The sequence below is a fragment of the Podarcis erhardii genome (genome assembly GCF_964252035.2).
Source record: "Podarcis erhardii genome assembly, chromosome: 14".
NCBI lineage: Eukaryota > Metazoa > Chordata > Lepidosauria > Squamata > Lacertidae > Podarcis > Podarcis erhardii.
Window position 1 is genome coordinate 8,878,286 of NC_138503.1, and position 18,362 is coordinate 8,896,647.

The 18,362-nt window shown below is 46.2% G+C and overlaps 1 protein-coding gene across 2 annotated transcripts in view; it reads right to left on the reverse strand.

Annotated features, from left to right (window-relative positions):
* HCN4 (hyperpolarization activated cyclic nucleotide gated potassium channel 4) overlaps window positions 1-18,362 on the reverse strand; it is a 123,082-nt gene that overhangs the window by 79,837 nt on the left and 24,883 nt on the right. For both annotated transcript variants that reach the window (XM_081838748.1, XM_081838747.1), the window contains exon 2: window positions 561-984. In XM_081838748.1, coding sequence (XP_081694874.1) covers window positions 561-984 — 424 coding nt within the window. The remainder of the gene's footprint in view (window positions 1-560; window positions 985-18,362) is intronic.

Genomic DNA, 18,362 nt, shown 5'->3' on the forward strand with positions numbered 1-18,362 from the left:
AAAAAGAACCAGGCAGATGTCCGACTAGTGGGGTACACTTTGACTTTTTACTAGGTCATCATCAAGAACCCAATGCAAAATAATGTGTGCAAGGAGTAGGGGGAGGTGGGGCCAGATAAAAAATGGTGGCCCAGGGATGTGACCAGATGCAAAAGGCTAACTCAGTTTTGCTTTGTTTTGCACCAATTGCTGCATCTATGAGCCATCCACTGGGATGCTCTGCACATACAATTACAAATCTACATCTGGGTTACTGCATACCAGGGATTCTAGCAGTGCATTTTGAAGAGAGAAAGAACATATTAGTTGTTGCTGCTTGTTTTAGACCACTGGGAGTCAGAGAAACCATTCCCAACACACTGCAAATGATCCAGCTGTCTGCTGGCTGATCCCAATCTACCCACCCTGGGCCTAGAGTGTAGATGGCAGCAGGAAAACCCACTGGTCAAGACACTTCAGCTCAAAATGTGCAGCCGCCTGGCCCCAGGGCCCTTCCCCTTCCCCTTCCCAAGAGAAGCCAGGCTCCTGCTCTCAGGATGGCCAGCCCAGCTCTTGCTCACCTCCTCCCACTGATGGATGTAGCGTATGAGCCTGGAAAGCCTCAGCAGCCGCAAGAGGCTAAGGATTTTGGTGAAGCGCACGATCCGCAGGGCTCGGGCCGTCTTGTAAACCTCCGAATCGATACGCGTCTCCACAATCAGGAAAATGTAGTCCACTGGGATGGAGGAGATAAAATCCACCACGAACCAGCTCTTGAGGTACTTCATCTTAATCCTCTGCGGGTCAAGGATGATCTCCGTGTTGTCTTCCACCACAATCCCCGTGCGGAAATTGAGGACCAGGTCAATGAGGAAGAAGGTGTCCGAGACCACGTTGAAAACAATCCATGGGGTGGTGTTCTCGTCCTTGAAGAAGGTGATGCCCACGGGGATGATGATCAGGTTGCCAACCATCAGGAGCAGCATTGTCAAGTCCCAGTAAAACCTAGTCAGCAAGACAGAGAAATGGGAAATGAGAGAAGGACAGACCTGTGTGGCTGTCAGGCTTCAAGGAATCAGCTTTTGGCAGTAGATAAGCAGAACAAAGGGAAATGTGTCTTCTTACCAGTTAGAAACTTTAATGATCACAGTGAGAAAACAAAGAATCCATTTCCTAGGAATGAAGGTGCTCCCAATTAAGGTTTTCACCCACTTCCTCCCTGGTCACCCATGTCACTACCGCGTCTTGTAACCTGATCTTGTAACCACTGGGCTTTCTGTGCTGCCACCATATCTGCTCTTCTTGACCTTGGGCTGAGCAGATGAACATTTTCCAGAGACAGTGAGTCTGTTAACTCTCTCCCCCAGTGCTTCTCCTCCTAGCTGTACTTCCCAGTGCTTCAAGTACTTCAGAACCTTCTGAACTATGTTCCTCTGCAAACCACTGTTCCAAATCTATACTGTCCTCCTGATCCTGGGAAAATTCAGAATCCTGATCAGGAGCAGGGGGAGGGGGAGACAGTGCAGCCCTCCTCAGCACGGTCCCTGACAGTGGCCTAGTAGAGAAAGGGCTAAGTAGATTTCAGGCTTTGGGGATCAGCTTTGCTTTTCATTAGAACCCCCAAAGGTCCACAGACTGGAGAATAAGAACATAACAAGAGACCTGCTGGATCAGACCAAAAGGATAAGTTGCCCAGTAATCTGTCCTCATAGCAGGTCCCATCAGTGGTTGCTGGTGCCCATTTCAACTGGTAGGGGATAAGGCAGTGGGTGCAGCCAAAGCCCATGACAGACAGAGCCAACTAATTCTGGTTTTAGCCCCATTCTCCTTCCTGATGAGGGCAACACTGAAACTAAAGATGGAAGAAGTGCATAGGCAGTTCCACCGCCCAGACTGTTTGTAAGTAGGACAGGAGGCAGCTAGCAGCTGGTTGGAGGCAGACTAAAGTTCGCAGGGCAGTGCCCCATTTGCCCCAAGTGACCCAGTCTCCATGGGGTCCAGTCAAGAAAACCCTGTATCTCTTTCTCCAAAAGGGTAGGGGTGGAGCCCAGAAATACAATGGGGACTGCAACTATTGCTACCTGTCTTCATTCGGACAGCCATAGCTTTACAGCTTGCTAATCAAGTGGCATGGGACGCGGGTGGCACTGTGGTCTAAACCACTGAGCCTCTTGGGCTTGCTGATCAGAAGGTTGGCGGTTCAAGTCCCTGTGACGGGGTGAGCTCCCGTTGCTTTGGCCCAGCTCCTGCCAACCAAGCAGTTCGAAAGCACACCAGTGCAAGTAGATAAATAGGTACTGCTCTGGTGTGAAGATAAACGGCGTTTCTATATGCTGCTCTGGTTTCGGTGTTCTATTGTGCCAGAAGTGGCTTAGTCATGTGGGCCACATGACCCGGACAACTGTCTGTGGACAAACGCCGGCTCCCTCGGCCTGTAAAGTGAGATGAGGGCCACAACCCCAGAGTCATCCGTGACTGGACTTAATTGTCAGGGGTCCTTCACCTTTACCTTAATCGAGTGGCAAAGTTGAGTGAGGGTTTTTGTTTTTTGCTTACTAAAAAGGTATAAACTTCCTGTACTTTATACAAGACCATAGCCAGAGCTATTCCTCCACAGATGTACACCAGGTGTGGGGAACCTTTGGCCCTCCAGATATAGCTGAACTACAACTCCCATCATCTCTGGCCACTGGCCATGCTTGCCGGGGCTGATGGAGGACATCGTGCAACAACATCTGGAAGGCCACACCTGATGTACACAGACCGGAACTTCTAGAAATTGCATTTCAGAGTGCTTGGCATGCTTAACACATTACCAAATTGACAGCGAACTGCAATTTATTTCCCATGCTTAGTTTTCTCAAGGAAAACATGTTAGATCAATGGAAATGCACTTAAATTATTAGTTGCTTAGGGAGCCTATAATACACACACATTACTTTCAGTTAATCCCCTATAGCTACTCCATCTTCCAACTTATTTAAAATAGATGATGGGATTTGTAATAAGTATAGCTTTCAAGAGACTGCAGGTCAGCTGCCAACCAGCCACCGCCGCCGTGTCATGTAAAAACTCAGAAGGCAACAATATCCTAGGAAAGAGCTTCTCAAAGAAGATTCACGTACCACCAGGGATTTCACCAATATTTGCCCTATGCTTTGACATGAAGCTAATCTTCTTTAGATGCCCAGCATGTTTCAGGAAGGGTGCAAATTGCATTTTCTCCCACAACCCCCTCATAATACTGAACTCGGGGCCATACAATGAAGCTGAATGCTGGAAGATTCAGGACAGACCAAAGGAAGGAGTTCTTCACACAATGGCACTGAAGTATGGAATTTGCTCCTACAAGAGGGACTGATGAACATCCACTTGGACGGCTTTAAAAGACAAATTTGTGAGAAGCTAACGATGGCTTGCAAGCCACAATGACTGTATTCTGCTTCCATTGTTGGAGGCAATCTACTTCTGAATGCCAGTTGCTTTAAATCCCAAACGCGGAGAAGACTGTTGTGCTCAGTTTCTTATTTGGGGCTTCCCATGGGCATCTGGTAGGCTGGCTAGGATGATGGATTCAGATGGACCACTGGCCTGGATCCAGCAGGCCTTTTCTGATGTTCTTATTACAGCATGTCCCTTGTGAACAATCAGTTGACCACGGACAGCACTTGGTAGCTTCTATAAAATACTTCCCCCAATAGTCCTCATGACAAGAGGGATGGCCTCTTAAAAACAGACTATCTATAGACACGACACTTTTTATTGACCCAAACTGATGCCACCACAAGCTTTAAGAGCCTTTCCTATCCTTCCCCTATTAACCAAAGTGAAAGCTTTGTGTGAAACTTGGCTTTGTCTCAAAGAACGGTCTGGGTTACAGCTTGCTGTTTGTCTGAAGTGAGGTACAGCATGAACACAACATGCTAAGTCAAACCATGGTTTGGTTCACAGCAGTAAAGCAGGAAGGCCAAGAGAGGAGCTCAGTAGCTGTGGTCCCCTCTCAGGAACCTGTGTGTTTGCACTAAGCCACAGATTCGCTAAAAGCATTGTGACAACCTCTGCTTTCACCCAAAAGAAGCAGCAGCAAGTCTGTTGCCCTCATACAGATGTAGAAATAGATATGATAAAATTTCAGAAGTGTGTGTGAATAAGATCTCCAGTGTTCAGGTGCTAGAACTTTGGTTCTGACTCCCACTGGTCACAACTTGGCTTTGACCATGGGTGCAGCAAGATGGAAGATATTACCAAAACAGTTGTGGTTGAGGTTTGGGGTTGTTGAGGTTTAGGGTGTTATTCTTTTACAAGGCATTCTATTAAATTCTGACCTAAACACACTGATCAGTCTATTCCCAGTAAATCTTTTTTTGCTATTTGTTGGTAGAGCAAGTGCCTTCTTAAATCTATATTTATCACCAGGCATTCCCAAAAAAGAAAGAAGTACAAGTCATTATACTGCTAACTGCAATATCAGGAATCTCTAGAGAGCTAGTTTGCTCAGCACACTCGTTCAGAAACTCCATTGCCCTAAATTTGAAATGTTACATGCCTATTTTTAATTTTTTTAAAAGAAAACCCTGGCTTACATTGCTCTCCTTATTTTGTCATCATCAACAACGCTGGCCAAGAGAGCAGGGAGCTGGTGGGGAGCCTAAAATGCTACAGATTATTTATTTCTTTAATATATTTACAGGCCACCTTTCTGCCATAATGGCTAGCAAAGTGCTCTCGTGTGTGTGTGTGTGTGTGTGTGTGTGTACACACAACACAAGTTTTATTCATCACGACAAATCCCTCTCATTGAGAACACCTTTTTCCTTCCTTTTCTTTCACTTTTTTCTTTTATTCTTCAGTTCTGTATTTTGTACCCTTATAAATTCATATACAGTGGTACCTCGGGTTACAGACGCTTAAGATTACAGACACTTCAGGTTACAGACTCCGCTAACCCAGAAATATTACTTCGGGTTAAGAACTTTGCTTCAGGATGAGAACAGAAATCGTGCAGCGGTGGCACAGCAGCAGTGGGAGGCCCCATTAGCTAAAGTGATGCTTCAGGTTAAGAACAGTTTCAAGTTAAGAACAGACCTCCGGAACGAATTAAATTTTTAACCAGAGGTACCACTGTATATATAAATATGGAAGCTTCCTTTGTTCCTATGAATGACTGGGTTGGAACTCACAAAAAAATGAGAAGAATTGTGCCTGTCCATTTAGCCTCATTTTCCTGGTTCTACAAATGCTAAAAACATAACCCTTTTTAAATAAATTGAAAACAGGGGATCTGGAAACGATAGGTTCTATCCTGTGCCAGTCCTACTCAGAGCAGACACATTAAAATTAATGACCTTAAGTCACACCCATTAATTTAAATGGGCCTACTTTGAGCAGGGCTGGCACTGGATACAATCCAATGATTTATCCGGAGGCAAATCCCTCCTTCTGTGAATGTCCAGGCAAGGTATCCTTTTGTAGGCTTTCTGGAGGTATCTGATCAGCTTCTGTGGAAAACCGGGTACCAGACAAGATGGACCTTTCCTTTTGCTCACACCCAGCAGGGCTCTTGGTGTGTTTCTTAAATCGCTGACACAAGGAAGGGCTTAATAGAGACTGTGTACTGCAATACATCAAGCTGGAGACTTATGCCCTGGAAAGATACAGTCAGCTCCTTGGGCTTCAGAGATCTGCACCGCCACAGGGGCAAGGAAAAGGGCTTCTGGCATAGCCAGAGCCCAGCAAAATAGTCATTGCCTCTGTGTGCCTTTTCCCCACCTCTCCGATGAATGCCTCTAGATGGAAGAAGAGCCCCTTGCTTCTGTTGCCAAGTCTGGAATGAACGTTACCAAAAGAAAAAGAAAACACACACACACAAGAGCCGAAGGCTAAACTCTCTTTCACCCCAGCTTCTTGTACTACAAACAAATCTTTATTCTTCACCTCTGTGCCTAACCCTGGAGCCATTCTGTGTGTTTAATAAAAGTGGATATGCTGTAGGTCTGAGCATGCATTTCTGCATGAACCTAATGTGCCAAGGGAACTGGGTCTGTCATGAGCCCCATGGAGATGTCATGGAAGGGATGGTCAGATCCTGAGGAGGAATGAGAAGAGCTCATGGAACTGGAGCTGGACAACCCTGGGGAGGAACCTAGTGGGATGGGGGAGACAGAGCTGGATCCAGAACCACGCCCAAGACTGAAAACCTGCTCCTTCAGGTGGATCACGATCCCACCAAGGGGCCAATATCTCAGACATGAGAGCTGCTTGCTCAAAGTGCCTCTCTCTTGCCAGGGTTCAAGCACAGCTTGTTTTTCCTCATCCATCTCACCACTGGGTCCAAACAATGGCTCAGGGACTGCATGGCCTCTCCTGGTTCAGCCGTTATGGAGAAGAACATCTTCAGCATGCGGATGGCGGCTTGCTCCAAAACCCCTAATGACCACTCCCAGAGGCTTCCTATAGATGTTAAGTATGACTGGTGATAAAGATAGTGCCTTGCAGCACCCCATCAAGAGGCCAAAAGGCACTGTTCCAATGCTATTCTCTAGACTCCATCTTGAAGGTAGGATTGGAACCACTGTAAATACCCCAATTCCCATTCCCTGGAGCCAGTCCAGGAGGATACCATGGCCAATGGCATCACAAGCCAGAGACTGATTAAGGATAGGTAATATGCACAATGGGACACGGGTGGTGCTGTGGGTTAAACCACAGAGCCTAGGACTTGCCGATCAGAAGGTCGGCGGTTCGAATCCCTGTGATGGGGTGAGCTCCTGTTGCTTGGTCCCAGCTCCTGCCAACCTAGCAGTTCGAAAGCACGTCAAAGTGCAAGTAGATAAATAGGTACCGCTCCGGCGGGAAGGTAAACGGCGTTTCCGTGCACTGCTCTGGTTCGCTAGAAGCGGCTTTGTTATGCTGGCCACAAGACCCAGAAGCTATATGCCGGCTCCCTCGGCCAATAAAGCGAGATGAGCACCGCAACCCTAGAGTCGGTCACGACTGGACCTAATGGTCAGGGGTCCCTTTACCTTTAATATGCACAATATGTACTGTCTTCCCCTGCCTCTCATTCAGGATGAATCCCCAACAAACCAAGCTTCTCTTCAACCAGGCTCTCACCTGGGTGAGAGTCACAGGCCTGTCTCCCAAAGTTCCTGGCCTTCAATTCTATATTCTGACAGTGGGGGCTCCCCTGCCCCATGACTCCCCAAAGGAGCAAACCCCTTTGGGGACAACCCCGCTACTGCAGACAGGGTCCTTTGCTATCGTCAAGAGTTCCTACACCACACAAACATCCCAGCTCTAACCACTCAGCCAAAAATCAACAGTCAGCTCCGTCTCCCAGGGAACTCTGATGATGGTAGCCCTGTGAGGAAAATGGGAACGGTAGCTCCATCTCAGAGTATTAGTATATGTACTCCCTCATTATGGGATGTGGGTGACACTGTGGTCTAAACCACAGAGCCTAGGGCTTGCTGATCAGAAGGTCGGCGGTTCAAATCCCTGCGATGGGGTGAGCTCCCATTGTTCGGTCCCAGCTCCTGCCAACCTAGCAGTTCGAAAGCACATCAAAGTGCAAGTAGGTAAATAGATACCGCTCCGGCGGGAAGGTAAACGGTGCTTCCGTGTGCTGCTCTGGTTCACCGGAAGTGGCTTAGTCATGCTGGCCACACCGGCTCCCTTGGCCAGTAAAGCGAGATGAGCGCCACAAGCGCAGAGTCATCCATAACTGGACCTAACGGTCAGGGGTCCCTTTACCTTTACCTTACTCCCTCATTAGTATTTGTAGTAAGGATTCAAGTCTTATCAAATGCATGTAGGTTTCTTGTTTATCTGAACAGTGCCCCCTCCTTTTTTTGTGGATAGCAAGACAGCTTTGGAAACAATTGTGCTCTTTGAAATGCAAGGCAAACACATTTCCAAAAAAAACCAAGAGAAAGGGCAAAATTGTGATTCGGTGTCGCTGCCCACGCCAATGCGAGTGTAGGTGGCACTCAGTCTTGGTAACTGTTCCCAAAACATTCCAAAATGGGGACACTGAAGGAGAATGCTATCAGAAGTCACCAGCTGAAGTCCTTGTAAACAGCCCACCCAAAACATATGGAAATGTATGGGCAGATTCTTCCAAAAACTTTAAAACCAGGCTTATCTCAGCAGGATGTGCCACTGTGAAGGGAATAGGGGCTCCTAGCAACTGTCCTGGCCCTTACAGTTCCCAAGACTCTTTGGTGGCCAACCATGACTGTTTATAAAGTAGCATTGAACACATTACTGAAATGTATTGTGCAGATGAAGCCTAAGTGATGATGCAACAAGTCTTGCTACAGAAAGTCAACACGGCTCTTACAACTGTAAAACTTGCACAGGTTTTCGCAGCTAGCCTTTTCAAGTTCTTTGAAGATGTCAGGAAGAATAAGGACAAGGTGAATTCCAGCTGAAGAACCTCTTGGACTCTCTACCAGTGTTTCTTAAACTTGTGTCCCCAACTGTTGTTGGACTACAACTCCTTTCATCCCTAACTATCAGGACCAGTGGCCAGGGATGATGGGAGTTGTTGTCCAACAGTAGCCGGGGACTCGGCTTTGAGAAACACTGTGGGCCTAACCAGCCCACAAGACTCTCCCCAGTCACACTCCATACTGCCTCTGCTTCATAACCTTCTTGACTGTTTGGCTGGAATGCAACCTGGGCCTTTGATGATGTCTCTTGCTTGCCATGATGGAGAGATATGCATGTGGGGAGTGTGTGTGGATGCCTCTCACCTTTGTGTGGCTGGACTGTACCTTACTGAGAAAAAAGAAGAGTCACATCCATTGCTCCAACTATTATACCTTCAGCCTTCTGGACATTGCATCTGTGCACACTAGTCATCAGCATATGGTCCCTGGGAGTATGGTAACAAGGAAATCTGGCCCTTGGGATGAAAAAGGTTTCCCAACCCTGTGGTTGTATCTAAATTCTACCGTGAGTAGACCCATTGAAATTAATTGACCTACTCTGAGTATGACTTTCCTTTTGGGAATTATAGGGACAAAACTACCCAGACATCTATGCGACTCCAGTGACAAAAATGTTACTTGCCCCAAAATGGAAAGAAGAAGTCCCAGCGAAAGAAGAATGGATACAAAAACTAATGGAATATGCAGAAATGGCGAAACTTACCGGAAAAATAAGAAATCAAGATAACAAACATTTTATAAAAGAATGGAAATGGTTTATTGGATATTTACAAATAAACTGTAAACAGATAAGAATATTGGCAGGATTATGGTAGTAACTGGAAGTCTTATAAGAGTATATATTTAAAGTAGATGAATAAATGAGTAAATTAAGTTCACTTGGAATATGCAGAAAATATAAAAAATAAATTTAAGGAACTGCAGAAAGAGGGGGAAGGAAGTCGAGTTTTGAAATGTTAAAATGATTGTAAAATTATTGAAATGTATAAAACTGAAAATCATAAAAAGAGTATGACTATTACTGCAAACACTCCATTGTATAAAGGCAAAGGTAAAGGGACCCCTGACCATTAGGTCCAGTTGTGACCGACTCTGGGGTTGCGGCGCTCATCTTGCTTTATTGGCCGAGGGAGCCAACGTACAGCTACCGGGTCATGTGGCCAGCATGACTAAGCCGCTTCTGGCAAACCAGAGCAGCGCACGGAAACGCCGTTTACCTTCCCGCCAGAGCGGTACCTATTTATCTACTTCCACTTTGACATGCTTTCGAACTGCAAGGTTGGCAGGAGCAGGGACTGAGCAGCGGGAGCTTACCCCGTCGCGGGGATTTGAACCACTGACCTTCTGATCGGCAAGCCCTAGGCTCTGTGGTTTAACCCACAGTGCCACCCACGTCCCCGCTCCATTGTATACCTGGACTTAAAAAAGCACACTAACCTATGATAGCATTCAGGTGCAAGACAAACACTTCCTCATTCCAACAGGCATTCTAAGGCAGTTTTATGGTCCCTTTTTATTGTACTCTGTATGGTTTATTTTTATGTACATCACTCACAAATGCTAATGATTAAGTGGCATAGAAATGCATAAAATAAAGCACTCTTCCACTGTCTCTCGAGACAGACAGATGCCAACTAAACACACATATATACAAAGTAAAGTAAAAAGGTAAATATACCAACTGGGAGGACAGGAGATTTAGAAATTGGATAATCTCATGAATGGAACCAGTGCCTACTGAATGCAGTGCAACTTGCCTTCACTGCCAGTTTTAAAGAATGCCACACGCAAGCCATGGCTGAAAAGGATCAACTGAGAGCACACTCTAAGCCATGTGCTGCCAGGCCCTGTTTAAATGTGGAATGCCAGCCACACTGCTTTCGGAAGGAATTGGGCCCACATCGGATGTCATATGACATCAGGTGATTGACAGGCGGGCAAACACATGTGGCCCACGGAGGTTTGGTCACTTCTGGATCCAGGCCACGAACCACAGATGGGAGAGGAATTGCTGCTTCCTTACATCTCTATTTGGAGAGCTGCTCAGAGTATGCAATTCTGGGATGGTTTAAAGTGAGCTTCTTATTATGTCCCTAATAACACAAAGATCTTGTCGCTTGGTACAGACATCTTTTTCCCCCTTTTCAATTTGTTTTTTCTGGCTCATATTTATGAGACAGAAACTGGATGGGTAATTATATATAACAGCTTGACACAGTATAGTGAATAAGCAAATGCTAGGATTAACATTCTGAGCAAAAAACAGGCATTCTAATTATTGATAATGTTAATTTCTAATGGAATACGGTTCGGAATAGAGAGAAGGTGACTGGGTGATGCACAGATTGCTCCAAATGTTCCCAATTCAGGTTGCCACAGAGGGACCAGTCAGTTTCCTCCCACAGATGCACTATTTCAGCTGTAGTTGTGTTCTAACTAGATTGGGATATTGTCTTTTGATAAGACCTTTAGTGCAGCCCTGCCTTCCCCACCTCATATCCTTTCAGACTACAGTCCCCACCTTCCTTGATCACAGGCCCTGCTGGCTGAGGCTGCTGGGAGTTGTAGTCCAACGACACTGAGAGGGCGCCAGTTCAGGAAGGCTAGTGCATCCAAACAGCCCTATGAGTAGGTTTAGTGACAATCGCGGGACGTTCCTGGAGAGCACATGTAGCCATTGCACCCTGTGGAAGCTAAGCAGAACCAGGTCTGTCCACTGCCTTGAGTTCCATGATGGGTGAATGTTTGGTTATAAATATACCAAATAAGCAAGACAAAATAAACGACTCGCAGCTTTAGATTTGCTTAACAGTTTTTACAAACAAACAAACCACCCTGAAACGCAAGGGCAACGCCGTTTGACAAGTACATTTAATTCACTGAACTGCACTTTGTGCTTCTCAACATCCCACACGTTCCAAGGCTGCCGATTACTAATAGATTCACCCCCGATGTTTTGTCTGATTGTTCAGAGCAGACTCATTCACATTACACATAGCAAATATGCACCCACGGGCAAGGAATGCTGAGACACAAAACAGAACAGCTGCCAATTACATAGCTGTGGCACAGCGCAACTGGCATTGGATCAGCGCACATTTTTCATTTCTCCTTCTCTGCCTTCAGCAGACAGATCTGAGGCCTGTGCACAGGTCTCCAGCCGGGACAGGGGATGCAAAGGAAAATCCTTCCTAGCCTAATTGCTAATTCCACGTTAAGGATCATTGGGAAAGGGGTGGAAAATGAAACTGCCTTTATAGAAATCTATGGCGCTCATGGAATATCGGAGGACATTTCTAGCCACCGCACATCAAGAAAAATGCTGGAGAGCTGAACAACATGTAGAAAAGGGCAAAACGACCAGGGGACTCCTGGAAAATGATCAGGGGACTCCTGTACAAAGAGAGATTACGGCGTTGGAGAAATTTCATTTAGAAAAATGGTATGGGGGGCACATGAAATTATGTATGGTGCCAAGAGCAAGTCAGCAGTAAATCTCACCGAGCAAGTTGCGGTTAACTCTTTAATAACAAAAACAGGATCTGCACAAGAGTGTCAGGCCTAATGAACACAGAAATTCATCTTCAGCAGGTCTTGCTCCCATGAAGCAGTTGATGAGACTGAAGGTCCCTGCCTCCCTATAGCTGTCTGAGTCCCCACCTCTCCAGAGTTTCTCCCAAGCAATCTGAGACTGTGTCTGTGTGAAGCTAACTTCTCCTCTGCCCTCTTAATGCCTCTCCTGGTTCTGGGAAGCCAGGGAGAAGAGAAGCTCCTTGCAGCAGGAGGGGGAGACACCCATGCCTCTTCACCAGCCAGACTCATTTCTGCCTCTTGGCCTCCCTCCTCTCCTGCTTCTGATTCTGTACTTCTCTCTCCCACAGACTCCTCCTGCTCACTAAACCCTGTTATCTCTTCAGCTTCCAACACCTGCTCTTCCCAGTCTTCTGTCTTTGGCCACTCATCATCATCCCACCACCAATCCCCTGGCTCTGAGCCTTCTTCTCTTGGGGTTCGCCAGCTGGTTACTCCCATCATTCCTCTGCATCCAACCAGTCCATGACGAAGTTTGAAGAAAGTGGGTGGAGAGAAGTGTTTTTCCCTTTCTCATACTAGTGTGTGGGGTCCCTGGAGGAAGCTGATTCCTCCATAAAGAGGAACATAGGGAGCTGCCTTATACTGAATGAGACCATTGGCCCATTTAGCTCAGTATTCTCTATACTGAGCTCCCCAGGGTTTCTGGTAGGTTTCTCTTCCAGCCTCCCTGGAGATGCCAGGGATTGAAACTGGGACCTTGTGCACACAAAGCAGATGCGCTACCACTGAATACAGACAAAAGGTAGTGCTTCACACAAGCTAATGGTGATGGCCCACCAGCTGAGATGGCTTTTAAAGGGAACTAGACAGATTGATCGTATCATTGGCTTTATGCTAGCTCTGAGATCAGAGGCAGAAGGATCTGGCCATCATGGGAAAGAGGGTGCTGGACTCCACCCATCCATTCACATGCTCAGAAACCGCCATGCATATGGCAAGGCTCATCTTAAGTACCCATCAATATAGGCTTTTTGTCAGAAATCAAGGCATACTTGGTAAGGCTTTCCCACATTTGTTGTTGGAAGTGCCAGAAGCTAGATATTTTCCCCTCCTGGAAAATGTATTTCTGTTTGATCTGCCCCACCTTGCACCTTCCCTTGAGTGTCTTTGCCTAGCTGGAATATCTCCTTGGACAATGATAATGCATTTTGCTTGAAAGAATGAAGAATAGAGAGTGGTGTGTGGAAATTGGCTGCTGTACAAATGTAACATCTGCATTTGTTGCTCTGACCACTTTTGCCTCTGCCTCCTCCAGCCACTGGCATGTGGCCCCCAGAAGATTGCCCAAAAGAAAATAAGGCCCTCCGGCTGGAAAAGGTCCCCCAACTCTGTACAGTGGTGCCTCGCAAGATGTAATTAATCTGTTCCGTGAGTCTCTTCGTATAGCGGTTTTTTCATCTTGCGAAGCAAGACCATTGACAGCTTAGCGGATTAGCGCTATTAGCGGTTTAGCGGCTTTTAGTGGCTTTTAGCGGCTTATCAGCTTAGCGGATCAGCTGATAAGCGGCTTAGCTGCTTAGAAAAAGGGGGGAAAGGGGGGAAAAAATGCAGGAACTCGCAATACATTTTCGTCTTGCTAAGCAAGCCCATAGGGAAATTTGTTTTGCGAAGCGCCTCCAAAACGGAAAACCCTAGCGGGTTTTCCATCTTGCGAGGCGTTCGTCTTGCGGGGCACCACTGTACTAGCTAATATTGCAGTAGGATTCTAACCTTTCAATGTGGCAAATTCAAGAGTTTGTATTGAAAAAGCAAGAAGGAGAGAACCAACTCAAGTAAGAATTTCTGTGCAATATTGTAACTTTCTACAATCACACAACCGCGGGATTCACAGTAAATTAGGTCACAAACTAGTTGCTACCACTCTGTCAGATTTTCCTTATTTAATTAGAGACATGAGGGGATTTTTATTGGGAGCGCAGCATGCAGGGAGAAGACAATGGACCATCTCCTCCCCTGCTATGATGTCAATGAAAATTGTCCATGCTGCAGTTAAGCTAATGAGGGATAGGAAACACCTCCCATTTTTCCTAATCCTAACTGCAGCATGGAGGGGGGAGGACTTCAGAAAGCAGGGGGCCCTAATGATGCAATCTCCACCCATCCACCCACATGCTCAGAAACTGCCATGCATTGATCTCTGGAGAGTCACCCCGATAACAGAAGGCAGGTCACAGTTGCTAGCCTTGGGCCAGTGGAGTGAATTCAGCTAGCTGAGAAGACAGCTTGCTTCGCTCTTGGCCAACACAAGAGCCATCAGGCAGGACAAGTCTATACCAACCCTCTCCTTGGTTGCCTACTGAAGTGGGGGGTAGGGATTGGGCTTTGAGGAGCCATGTTCGTGGTGCTTGTTGCCCTACGTAACTATCCTTTTGGCATAAAGAAGGAGATGAACAAATGGATCTTGAAAGGATGATTTGAACTGTGAAGGCAGAAGTCCTTTTTCATATAACTTCAACACCCAAAATCCATACACACACACACACACCAGCCAACACATACATACATAGGAATCTGCCTTATATTGAGTCAGACCAACTGACCACTTAGCTTACATACACTGACTGGCAGTGACTCTGGACAGTTTCCAGGAGGGCTCTCTCCCAGTCCTAGCTGGAGACACCTGGGATTGAACCTGGGACCTTCTGCATGCAATCCAGATGTTCTGCCACTTGGCTATGGTTCTTTGGATTAATTCCAGGAGTGAAGAAACACCTTTCTCTTCACCACTGAAAGGCTCATTGGGGGAGAGGAACATTAAAGCCCCATTATTTATCCATTGACCTTACCTTGTTACTGTTAATCAGGTAAGAGAGGCAAACATCATTCCCATTTTACAGACGGAAAGCCAAGGAGAAAAAGAGAGAGAGAGAGAGAGAGAGAGCTTGCTATGGGTCTAACGGAGTCTAAGGCCAAATCAGAATTTGAATTGAGAACTCTTTAGCTTAAATGGCAAGCTACTAGCTTCTGGTTTTAAATGCAATATACAGATCTCAAGAGAGGAAAGGCAGGCTACATCTGGCTCTCTTCCCCCCTGTCTAGGTCTGATTGTTCATATCACACACTTATTAATGGCTTATCTGAGCTAACAAAACAAAAATGTAATCATGCCAAGCCAGAGGGGAACACACGGCTTTGTTTGTCAAAGCTGGCACTGGCAAAAATATATCTCTTTATTAGCATAAGGACTCATAAGCAGCTTCTTTAGAAATTGTCAAGCACCAGGGAGAGACATGTGTTTCGCCATTTGGAAGCTGAAGGCAGATGAAAACAAATCAGACCATCAATGCTGATGGAAGTTATTGTTGTTATTTTTCTCTCTCTCAAATCTGAAACGGAGGAAAAAATTGGAGGTTTGCCTACCATTATGAGGTGGGCTTTACAGTCTCTTGAATTTCATTTCCAAGCCCCAAAGGATTAGATGACATCTAACAGAAGATGCCAAATCATGGAGCATTTGTGAGCTGATTTAAATAAAAAGGCTTCTTCTAAAACTACTCTTACACCTCATTGTTCAAGGTGTAGTCCAGGTCCTCATTGCATCAAGAAGCACCTCCTTCTGTTGGAGACGTAAGCATCTCTCCATCTGTTCATTGGGGGCCCCCTCCATGTTCCATCCTTTAGATCAGGGATGGAGAGACGTTGTTCAGTTTGATGGCGAGGTTCTCTCATGGACCACAGTCCAGTGGTGGGCAGGGCCAGAGGCTATGGACCTGACTCTTCCTTTTGAATAGCAAGCTATATTTCAACCACAGGGAAGTCCGAGGGTTTTATATACATATCCTCCAGGCAGGCAGTGTGCCTCATCAGATTTCAAGGACACATGCCAGTCAGGCACAAGGACCTGAGGGTTGTGTGGAGCAGGGTTCATGATGCTCAGGAGAGTCTCAGTGGCAGGACAAAATATCACGGAGGGTTGCATTTGGCCTGAGGTTCTTCACACTTGCTCCACAGGGAAGCTGCAAGCCGCAGTGGCTATGTTCTGCCTCTGCTATCAGAGTCATCATGCTTCTGACCTCCAGCTGCTAGGAATCACAGGTGGACAGAGTGCTGTTGTGCTCAGGTCCTGTTTGGGGTTTCCCAGAGGCATTTTGCTGACCACTGCAAGAGCAGGATGCTGGATGAGATGGTGGAAAAAAGGTAAAGTATCCCTGGATGGTCAATTCCAGTCAAAGGCAACGACAGGGTTCCAGAACTCATCTGGCTTTCAGGCTGAGGGAGTTGGTGTTTGTCCACAGACAGTTTTTCAGGTCATGTGGCCAGCAGGACTAAACCGCTTCTGGTGCAACGGGACACTATGACGGAAACCAGAGCATATGGAAATGCTGTTTACTTTCCCACCACAGTGGTACCTATTTATCTACTTGCACTGGAGGAGGAGGAGTTTGGATTTGATATCCTGCTTTATCACTACCCTAAGGAGTCTCAAAGCGGCTAACATTCTCCTTTCCCTTCCTCCCCCACAACAAACACTCCGTGAGGTGAGTGGGGCTGAGAGACTTCAGAGAAGTGTGACTAGCCCAAGGTCACCCAGCAGCTGCATGTGGAAGAGCGGGGAAGCGAACCTGGTTCACCAGATTACGAGTCCACCGCTCTTAACCACTACACCACACTGGCGTGCTTTCGAACTGCTAGGTTGGCAGAAGCTGGGACTGAGCAACAGGAGCTCACCCCATTGCGGGGATTTGAACCACCGAACTTCTGATCAGCAAGCCCAAGAAGCTCAGTGGTTTAGACCACAGTGCCACCTGCATCCCTACGAGATGAACTGTGACCTGTTGCAGCAGGCTCTTCTTGTGTTTAAAGACCTGTTTGTGTGGTTCTGTCTTACCTTGTTTTTATCCTACCTGAAAACACCAGAGCTTTGACACTATTCCATTGTTTCATCGGCTATTTCCCACCTTTTAAAAATGCAGGTTGTAATTCCTAAATGACTTAATGTTTTAACTGATATTGCTTCAATTGCCTGTTACTATCATTATTATTGCAAAGTGCTTAGAGAAACATGGTTTAAGAGTCATATGCAAGCATTGGACATAAACAATACAAACAAAATGAGGTATAGCATTCCTAGAAACGTACAGCTTCAGAACTTAGGTGACAAACGATCTACACGGTGTTGCTCTGGCTTTTCCTTGCACCTAGAAAACTAGCAATTGAGGGCTGTAACTAAGATAAAGCCCTTAGTTCAATTTGCAGCTTGAAATAAAGTCCAGACATTATTCCTATATCCATAGTCACACCTGGCATGGAAAGCTACCAAGACTGCCAGTTTCAGAATGACAGATTGTGCTATATTGCTTCCGACTGACACATATATTGTTTTTATTTGAAATATAATAACATATCTTGCTTTCCCAAACATTTGGTCCATAATCAGCTCGAACTTCCCCTTCCCCTTGACATCCAGCCCTTTTTCATCAAAGTATGGTTCCAATTCCAAATGTCTTTCCACCCACCCAGAGACATGTGCACTGCTTCTGATTCCACATTTATTATCTTCTGCTGAGAGGGTAAATATTCCTACAGGCAGATCCTGAATAATGACATTTCACTCTTGCCCACTTACTCCCCGAGACTCAAGGAAAACTCAATTGCTTAATTTGAAATGTGACAGACACTTTTCAATTGTCTCTGCCTCACATACCTCTGCATGTGCCTAAATCCAGGGCAGCCCTATAGGGAAACACGGTGTACCATCCGCTGCCACAGGAAGGTATGGTGGGATCCTCTGCCACTGCGGGGAGGTGCAGCAATTCTGCCACTCCAGATATATTTCGTGATATATCAAGATATCATGATATTTAGCTGGTGATATATCATGATGTTGAAGACCAGATATTGCCCAAGCCCACTCTACATGGCCGTCAGGCTACACACTCACTTGAGCCACACTCCTTACTAATTTTGCCTTGCACCCTCCTTGAATGTTGTTGCCTGGGTGGAAAGTGTCCTTGTGTCTCTGAGGATTCTTCTTGCTTGTCCAGATAGCAGCTAGAGAAGGATCTGTGAGTGTGAGGAATGTAGCCTAATCAATCTGAAAAAGTTCTTTACCCATGCTCTCTTTGAATGGTTGTCCCATCTGCACTATAAATTGTCATATCACTTTGAACAGTCATGGCTTCCCCCAAAGAATGCTGCAAAGTAGAGTTTGTTATGGCTGCTGAGAATTGTTAGGAGACCCCAATTCCACAGTTCTTAGAGCTCCCTGGGATGAGGAATTGATTGCTAACCACTCCAGGGACGTTGGAAATTGAACCTGAGACCTTCTGAATGCAAAGCATATGCTCTGCCACTGACCTATGGACCTTCTCAAATCACACCACACACTGCAGCAGT